This window comes from Calidris pugnax, unplaced genomic scaffold (assembly GCF_001431845.1).
Source record: "Calidris pugnax isolate Ruff unplaced genomic scaffold, ASM143184v1 scaffold70, whole genome shotgun sequence".
Lineage (NCBI taxonomy): Eukaryota > Metazoa > Chordata > Aves > Charadriiformes > Scolopacidae > Calidris > Calidris pugnax.
In genome coordinates, this window is record NW_015090862.1 from 9658360 (window position 1) to 9668080 (window position 9721).

Genomic DNA, 9721 nt, shown 5'->3' on the forward strand with positions numbered 1-9721 from the left:
CCGGGAGCCGGGGCAGGGGGGAAGAGAGGGGCTGGAGAAAGAGGAAAAGGTAGAAAGGGGAGAAACCCAACGTCAACTGCTGGGCAACGCCATGGTGGCCGGAGAAGGGAGCAGCAGCAGAGCTAGTCCGCGCCGCACCAGAGCGCTCCGCAAAGGGAGGCCGGCACCCGCTGCATGCGCCTTCCCCTCACGCTCCTGCGCTCCCATTGGGCGACGGCCGCCGCCGCCGCAGCCAATGGAGAGCGCGCGGCGCGGAAACCGCGCTGTCATTGGGTAAGATGCGTTCACTCACGCCCGATAGGGTTACAGCGCGCCAGCTCGGCGGCGCTCATTGGCTGCCGCCCTAGGGGGAAGGAGGCTGCGCCAATGGCAGGAGCGCCTCGCGCCTGAGGGAGGGGGGGCCCGGCGGCGGATGCGGCGCGGCGGGGCCCGCGCGTTCCTTCAGGCGCTGCGGGACTGGGCGCGGTGGGGTCCCGGCCCTGCCGGCGGTGACAGCTCGGCAGGGACGGTTCGGTACCGCCGAGCGCCCCCGTGGCGGCAGCCATCGCCCTGAGGGAGGGCGGAGCAGGGGTCGGTTCCGCCGCTCCCTCAGGCCGCGCTGTCCTCCGCGCCCCCGCCCGGGGCGGGCGGCCCCGGCCGGGTTGTGGTTCTAGCGGTGTTAGCGGTAAGGCTGAGGCCACGGCCGGGCCACGCGGGCACGGCCTCCCCCGCGGCGTGAGTCAGTCAGGCAGGGCTGCCCGCAGCGGGAAGGGCCGGGGGGGAATCCCGCCCGCGGCGGCGGTTGCGCTGTGGCAGGGTGACCCCTGCAGTTCTCCGGCGTGAAACGCGCCTGCAGCCCTGCAGAGCATCTCCGCCCTCAAGGTCAATATTCGTCCTCGGGCCAGGAAATCGGGGTGTTGTAACGGGCAGGTAGAAGTTTGACTGGGAAACTGAGCACGGAGGGTTTGTCTCCTGCAGTCCCCAGGTCTCAGCAGAAGGGTAGTTCCCCGCTGTGTAAGCGGAGCGGCAGGCATTCCTTGGCAGCTGCCTTTGCCCCTTGGCTGCGGCTGCCTCTGCTCGCGCTCCTGCAAAGACACAGACTGCCACAGCTGAGGGGCTTCACCTCTCCTTGTTAAGACTTTTTCCCTTCCAGGAAGAAATAAAACTTATGTTCCTAGCTTCTTTTCTTTTTTTTTTTTTTTTTCCAAATCTAATCTGAGTTTATTCTTAGTAACGTTACATTCCATAATTTAGAAGCTAGTAACTAAGTGCAACGTGTTTACAATACCAGTGGTTGCTGCGTTGCCAACCATTCAGCTTGCTTCTAATCTTTTTTGTGAGTTTTACTAATTTTCTTTTGGTAAGACTCCTGGCAAATCTCGGCTGATTTCTCTCGCAGTTATTTTTAACTTCCAAACAGAACATATAATTTGGCTTTTCCTCTTTTTTGAGGGGGAATGGGCAGTTAGTTAAAAATGCATTTTTTTCATTTTATGACTAAGCTTATTTCCACTTTGAAATAGAGGAGCTGTCTTGGTGGTTTTTTGTTTGTTAATTTTAATGTCTGTCGTCTTAGCTTCTAAAAGAAGCAGCTTCTCTTCTTAGAGACTATACCCAAATTGCTTGGATTAACAATACTAACACATGTAGATTAATGGAGGTCTCAGGTAAAACCTTATTTTCAGCTTTTTGTGAAGCTTCAGGATGGCAGAAGGCCAGTATATAATCAATCACAGTACATATACATAATAGTGTTTTTATAAAGTTTGAGGACTGTATTTCAAACTAAATTTGCAATCTGTATGTATACTGGGAAAATCAGGATGCTATTTCCAAGCAGTTAAGCTCACTCCACAGCAGGATTTCAGCTGTTTGGCTCCAAGGTTCTTCCAAAGTCTTGGTAATTTATTGTTTTTTACTCTTCACCTTTCACCAAGCAAAATGCACTCTTCAAGTTTTGTGTTCAAAACTACATTTTGCTCTGGAAATAAAATTCCACAGTTTTTTACCATATGTTGCTCTTCATATATGTAAAAATACAACTGTTTGAGTATTTTGACATGATGTAAATATCAACTGATCAACGTAAGGATAAGGAACAAATTAGAAGCACAGCAGTTTTTAGAAAGGTGGTCAGGCTGAAATACACTTTTCACATCAATTCAGTACTGGGAGAGCTGGAATGAAAATGGCAACAACTGGACTCAGAAGTTGACCACAATTGAACAACTGGGTTGGGGCAGGGTGATGGCAGCCTGTCCCTCATGTGTGGTAATATATGTGAACATGACACTCATTGTCTTTCACTGACAGCTCAAAGATTTGTCACAACCAGACCTTGAGTCTAAAGGACAATTGTGAAGAATATATAGGTTTAGTGGGTGTTATTTATCAAGGTGACCGTGCATCTCTCTCATCTATGGAACGGGAGAAGGCTTTTGTTTTGATTTAGGCAAACATTTGCCACTTCACATTGAATTAATATTTTCTAAGTAAAATATAAGAACATTTTGAATACTTTTTAATACGCAGCAGTGGTAGAACAAATTGAATGTTCTGCTCAGTAAAGTGTATCTAAACATTCATAAAGCTCTCGGGCGCTTTAAGGCTCCAGGCTCCAGAATGGCTGTGTATCCTGCCCATCGCAGTCAACATCTGTGTCTCTGTGTGCTAGCCATTTCCCTGGCCCTTTGTCTCTCTCTCCTCGATGATACTGCTGCTATGGTGAAAAATAGAGAGAAAGAACAACAGGATATTGTCCAATTCTGGTCTGCATGCCAACAGTGACAAAATGTTGTTTTCTCCTCGGTTTGGGGATTCTTGTTGGCTTTTATTAGTCCTGGGCGAGCCTGAACCCATTAAGATGTTTTTAAAATTCTTCCAGTTAGCGTGGAAACCCTGAGTCTCTGGGAGGAAGGTGGTGTCCCATGCCCTGACGCAGACATTCCTGTCCTGGAGGATGATCCTCTGACTCCTGCAGAGGAAAAGAAGAGTTCTGTTGTGAAACACAACAGGAAGGTGTCCAGCGCTGCTGTGTGCCAGAAGGACACCTGCAGAGCTGCCGCAGGGGTGGAAGTGAGCCACAGGCTGTATGGATAGTGCTGGGAAAACTGCACGGCTGTACAGATCTGACGCCAAACTAGGGTGCTATTTTTGGGTCCCGTTCTGCTTTTCTGACACCTGTAGGTAAGCGCGAAGCGCACACAGACTTCTGCAGCGCCTCGCAGAGCGGAGGAGCCGTCGCAGGGTACGGCACCGCAGCGAAGCGTTCTTGCTTAGCAGTCAGGATTAATTATAACCCCGGGAATATGAACTGTAAATGCGCTGGAGCTGCCGAGGCAGGAGGAGCTGGCTGGGTGCCAGCGCTGGAATGAGGAGGTGCCATCGCGCCGGGAGCAGCAGGTAGGAGCCAGGTAGGCAGGGAGCCCCACGGAGGTTGGCGGCCAAATGCTGGGGGTGCGGCGGGAGGAGGGTAGGCGTTCAACCGTTATTTTGGGATGGGGATGCTTCTCTATCTAATTCGATGCTTGTTTCAGTCAGCCTGCTTTCAAAATAGGTTATTAGTGTACAGTGATGCACTTTATGATTTTTAAGAAAATCTTAGCTTTGATGCATCCTTAACATGAAATAAACCCCTGAAATCTGCAATCTACGTGAAGCGTAGGCAAAAGCTTCAGCATGTTCTTCTGTTGAGTGGGCCACAGTCCCTTCTTTGCTGCACCCAAACAAGGCATCAGTGGTGATAAAGACCGTTGGGAGAGGATGAAGCGAGGTGAAAAATGACAATTGAGCCATTTAATGAGTTGTATTAAAACCACCCAGGATAAAATGGAATAATATATGGCACATTCTGCAATAAGGCCACCTAAAACTAAGAGGCAGAGTTAACAAATGCTTTGATAGATAAATGTCAGAAACTTAAAATATCTGCTTGAAGTGTAAGAAGTGATGAAGTGTAGGAAAACCACAAAGGTGAAAGAAATACATGTGCTAATTACATAATTATGAGACTACATAAGAAATACCTGTGAAGGGGGAAACTTACGCTGCTTAGTTGTGAAGACTTCAGTGGGAGTTCAACTGAATTGATGAAGCTGTAATTTCTGTTAAGCTGTAAGCTTTGGAAAAGAACCTTCTTTGTAATTTGTAATTAATGTTATAATATTGTTTTAATGATCTGGTGTATTAAATAGTTGACATGGAATCAGTAATCACTAAAAAGTTGGTTTTTATTATAGCTTCAGGGCACTAAAGTCGATGAGTTTCCTGGTTGTGTATCCAGTTCAGGAGTGCTATGTTAATAGTTTTATACCTTCTGGAAAGCTCTAGGTTCTCTCTGATGAACGGTTTCTGATGCTGGTATACAATGCTTTTTTTTTTTTTTTTTTTCCTCTTCTAAGGACTTTTTGGAATTGTAGAATACTACTTACTTTGAGCTTTTCTATATCTAAGAAGAGTAACTATATCAGATGTGAGAAGGAAACTTTCTTTTGCACCCCTTTGTAAATGATAAATGTTCAATCTTGTGCTTCAAAGCTATTTTCTTTCGAAATACTAAATAGTTCATAAGTATTGGCTAGCTCTGCTTATACCCAGATCATAGCCTTTTAAACAAGACCTGATTTAATTCTAGTATTGCTTTTATTACACTTCTGTAAAGAAACCGAAACTTACACTATTGTCCGGGAGTAAATGCACAGAGTTCTTAACCCTGATTTCCAATGTGACCATACTGATTTTAAGTTGATGCTACTCTTCTGTCCAGTTATGTTTTAAGAATGTTATAGTCTTGTTTTAGTCTTTTGAAATATCTGTTGCTCAATAACTGTTACAAGACTTTGCTATATTTTAGTATAAATATAAATAATAATTTCTTTGCAGGTGTACCTATTGGATGCTTTCTGTGATCTTTACTAGTGAATCTGCACAAGCAATTCTTTCCTGAACTCACTTTAGAAACTGCACCTTGGCCCTCGTACTCCTTTAACTCCCAGAGAAATAATTACATTTATCAAGACCTTATTGCCTACTGAAAAATATAATGACTGAATTCCTGGTGTGTTTTAATTGGTGCAATGGTGAACAGCCCCAGCCGGTAGGTAGATGCACAACTGCCATCCTTTATTATATTTGAAATTTTGTCTTTTAGTTACATGGAAAACACTTCCATTGTCATGTTGTTCTAATTAGTTTGGGCGAAGTAATGCAAAAGCTAAAACGAGACATGTTAAGCTATGCTTAAACTATGTGTGTTTTGCCAGAAGCTTTGGCCACGTTGACTATTTGCAGTTCTCTGGTCCTAAATTTCCAACACTGAAGCAAGCTTTTGCTAAAATTCAGTTAGCAGTAATAAAAGTGACTTTGACCCTCTCTTACTGCAAACAGTCTGAAACTTCACCCAGGTTGCAGTGAAGAGTCATTAGGGGTCACTGCTGACTGCCTTTTTTTTTTTTTTAACTCAGCTGCTTGTTTCTCTCTAAAAGCTGTTCATGTTTTCTGAAAAGACACAAGATATCTTCTTTCTTCTAGAAGAGGCGTCGGAGACTGGACCGGAACATGATAGGAGAACCGATGAACTTTGTACACACTGCGCATGTTGGGCCAAGAGAGATGAGTAGTGACTATTCATCAGTAAGTGTGTACATCTTGGATAAGCAGAAATCTCTGCTCAGTAACCTTTAGAGCAGGTAGCTAATAAATACTAGGTAACTGTAAGAGAGAAAAATCTGGGGGTTTGGTGTTGGGTTCTTTTTTATATTAATAGAATTGCTTCAGAACAGAACTGTCCTTTAGCTTGTAAATATAAGATAGTGTTGAAGATATTCAGCAAGAAGTGCTCATTTCCCCAGTATCTTTACATACGATGAGAACCTTTTGCATGAGGATTCCGTGGATGCACTTGATACTAGATCCAGATAACACATCACCCTGAAGTCAAAGCTGTTCCAGGGAGAAGGATGTAAAAATAAGTGGATTTTGGTATAGCAAGACCCATCTCATACACTGATTTGAAATAGTATTTAACAATCCTGGGGTTAGTTGTTATTTCTCCCTACTACCATTGGGATCCAGCACTGTAAATATATAGCTTACCTGCCTCTTCAAATTGATGCTTTTAATAATTGCTCCAGCAACTGGACTTTATCAGATGCATGTTCTAATAAACTTTTTTCTTAGGCTATATCAATTCAGGACCACATGAAGTCTAAAGGCGGCTACACAAATGGCACTCCTGCAACTGTTGAGATATAGGACACTGAGAGAAGGCTGAAATCCACTCTGTTTTACGAGGACCTTGTGGACTGTACTTTCATATTCTCAAAAACCTCTTTATCATGGAGTAGAGCAAGTACCTGAATTATAAATAGGTCAGTGCAAGCTTTGGTGTTCTTAGCACAATAGCTTCTGAAAAAGTTATTGTAAATTATCCTTAAAATGGTCTGTCATGGTACTGTTGTAGTAGGAACTGTAATTTGTCGCTGTGGATGACTTCATAGCTGTGTCCCAAAAACCTCATAAAGTTGTCTTGTAGGATGGGATTGGAAGTCAATAATGAACTGTCTGGGGTTTTGGTCTCTGTCTTTTTCTCCCCTCAAGAAATGAGGATGATTTAATTAGAAAATATCCTGTTTGCGCTTCTTACATGGGCAAAGCTGAATTATTAAGTAGGATCTTACAGCCTGTAATATGACTTTGGACTTGTTTTTTTAGATGGCTCACAACCTAATGCAGAAATCTACTGAGCTGTACTTTGATGGGTTTTTTTAATGCCTTTTCATGGTGAACGAACTCTAACATAATATATTTAGCTGAGTCTGCAAAACCCAGTGAAATTTCTGCCATGCTGTGATAACACTTTTCTAGCTAAAAATTGAGGTTTTGCAAACATACCCGCTCACAAATGAGGCTTGGAAAAACAGACGTTTCTCTCAGTTACTTGGTTGCCTCCCTTCCATATATGCATTAGTGTCACTGACAGGTATTACTACAGCAGAGCTAATAATATGTCCCAGTTAACTTCAAGTGGTGCTACAATATGCTCACACCTGTGTATTAATTTTGCATGACTATTGTTGAATTTTAAACTAAGCATATTTAAGATCACTCTCTTACCTATCTGTCACAGTAACTACACAGGACTTCAAGGGATATCTCACTTGCCTTCCTGGCTTCTTAATTTTGAGACTGGTTTGTTGGGTTTTTTGGTGGGTGGTTGTTTTGGTTTTTTTCAGATGTTTCTTCTGAAACATTTTTCAGATTTTTTTTTCTTGTATATGGTTTAAATAAAAAGTATGGTTTGAGTGATACAGCCATGTGAAGGACAGAAACTTAAAGAATATTGTGAAAACTTCCAGGAAAATGTTAAATGGAAACAGTGCCTTGCAGAGTTCCAGCACTTCATAAATATTTAAACTAGTAGCCATAAATGTTTAGCCATACCCAAACTACAGTTTTTCACTTAGTTCTTATTCATCTTTCTGTTAAGTGATATGACAAAACTGCTGAAGTAGAGCTAGGTTTTTCTTTTAGCCAATTACTGACAACTGTTCCCCAGCTCAATATTCTGAATAACTACCAGTGCAGAAACTTAGGATATCTGATTGGTGTCATGGGATTAACTAAATACAAGCGTTTACATCGCAGCCATATCAGCACTAGTTATGCTGGAATTCAGTGGGACTCTGTCCTTCTTGGTCTACGCATAAGATCAGTTATGAACTTTTTTCCATCTAAAAAAAACATCTAGGTGGCAAGTCTTTTAACCTGTATGGTTCTGTTTGTGGCTTGTGATACTTCTCAAATCTAGACTGCTGGCTTTGCTGAATTGTTAGGCTGCCTTTTCTGAGTATACTAGGGAACTTAAAACATGAAAGGTAGCTCTGTGTTTCTCTATGCATTCAAAATAAAACCCCTCCTCACTGTATTTCATCTTTAAGGGCCAAAGAGGAAGAGAGAATGTTGCTTTCTGTAACAGTCAACAGCTCATCATAACATTCTGCAACCACATAAGGGAAGCCTAACATCCGTGTCTTGCTAGATCCTTACTCTTGAATTAGAATGCATGCCAAATTATAATATATTTTAAAATTAGCATGAGTTAGCTGTACAGTTAGCCTTTTTAAGTCTTTCATATTTGTCTTCTAGCTTCAGATTTATTCCAACAGTCTAGTTAAGTACAGAGTTCAAAGAGCTAAATCCTGTATACTCTTGAGGAAGCATAAAGTGGCCAAGTTGTTTTACAGAATGGATTCTAATTAAATTGAGTTCATACATTCATTGGTCCATACCTGCCCAGAAGAAATAGTGATAGGCAGCTGTCATGAAGAAAATGGGTTGTATTTTGTTAACACTAAGAAAAGAAATTGAACATGAGTTAGTATTTCTTGAAGTATATCCATGCAGTATGCTTAGATTAGTGGTATATGTATAACTAGAAATAAAGAGGTTGATGATCATGTCAGTTCTTCTCTCTAAAAATAAACCAACAGAGAATTTTATTATTAAACTCTTATTTGTTTAAAAAAAAAATATCCTAGTTTTCATTACATAAACCAAATAGCACTATCTGGTGTAAAACTAACCTATTTTCATCAGACTATACAGTATTCTATAGGGCCACATTAAAGTGTCACATCATTAAACAGAAATGTTTTGCTATTGCATTAAGGGTACCATTACTTTTAAAATCTAAACAAACATAAAAGCATGCTTAGGTATTTTTTTGTTGTCTACTTAGAAACCTCATCAAGCTGTAATCTGTCATGTAACTGGGTATAAACCTGTCTTGGTTATAATAAATCTCTTTAACTAGGCACTTGCACTCTTCTCATATTGTTGAAAATCTTGATGTCTTCTCTGCAGTGAAAACCTGTTGGTCAAGTGGATGGGTCAGCGTGGCTTGAACTTTTATTGCACAAAATCAAATTTCTCCACTAGAGAGCACAATTTTCCATCCAATCTTTGCTGTTCGTGCTATGCAAGCTATTACTCCATTGTGGGATTGGTTTGTTTATTTGGGTGTTTTTGAGCTTGACTGGAATAAAATACAGCAAATAAGACCAAAGGATCCAACTTTTTAATCTACGTCGTAAGCTGTGAAGATCTTATATTGATGCAATGTGGTAATGAAACATTACTGCTCTGACTCGATGGCATTTTATGGTTTCTTTTGGTCGTTAGAAGTAAAATAACTTGCAAGCAGAGCAGGATCAAGTCTTTTATATGTTGTCTGTCAGAGTCTCAGCACTGTATCTGTTTGCTTCCTTAACCAAAAAAAAAAAAAGTCAGGGTGGGGGAAGTAACTGTTATTTTAAATACTGCCTGTCTTATCCCTTGATGTCCCTGCTAGGCTTTGCTGACTGTCCCATAACGCTGCATAAACCTGCAGTCAGTATATAGGAAAAGGTGTTTGGCTCTTTCACAGCCTATTACGTCTTTTTACCTCCTGTAGAGCAGCTTTGTAACACTTGTGTGTTGTCATGCTATGTTCCAAATTAGCCTATAATATAACTTGCAACCCAGGCATGTAGCCCTCTTCATTTGTATGACCTTGCCGAATTGGACTATCAGGTGCTTCTGTAGCTTCCACTCCATATAGACAAATGTTTGAGAGATTAAGAAATACCTTTAATCTTATTGTGCCTGCTAGAATAAGCACAATTTGACAACGCTAAATTCTGTGGAGGTATGTTAATGAAATTCATTATATGTTATTAAACACAGTAACACTGGGGGGGGGGGG

At 41.8% G+C, this 9721-nt stretch overlaps 1 protein-coding gene across 4 annotated transcripts; it reads left to right on the top strand.

Annotated features, from left to right (window-relative positions):
* Window positions 1-506: 506 nt before the first annotated feature.
* On the top strand, window positions 507-9124 carry LOC106889597 (CDC42 small effector protein 2-B-like). 4 transcript variants are annotated; one of them, XM_014944774.1, is made up of 5 exons: window positions 507-664; window positions 2864-3381; window positions 4861-5074; window positions 5509-5610; window positions 6157-9124. In XM_014944774.1, the coding sequence occupies exons 3-5, from the start codon at window positions 5021-5023 to the stop codon at window positions 6229-6231; spliced, it is 231 nt and encodes a 76-aa protein (XP_014800260.1). In that variant the 5' UTR covers window positions 507-664; window positions 2864-3381; window positions 4861-5020; the 3' UTR covers window positions 6232-9124. The 4 variants fall into 4 exon arrangements, with proteins under 4 accessions (XP_014800260.1, XP_014800258.1, XP_014800261.1 ...); XM_014944772.1 differs by lacking the exon at window positions 507-664 and adding an exon at window positions 1231-1879; XM_014944775.1 differs by lacking the exon at window positions 507-664 and having other exon boundaries at window positions 2775-3392.
* Window positions 9125-9721: the final 597 nt, after the last annotated feature.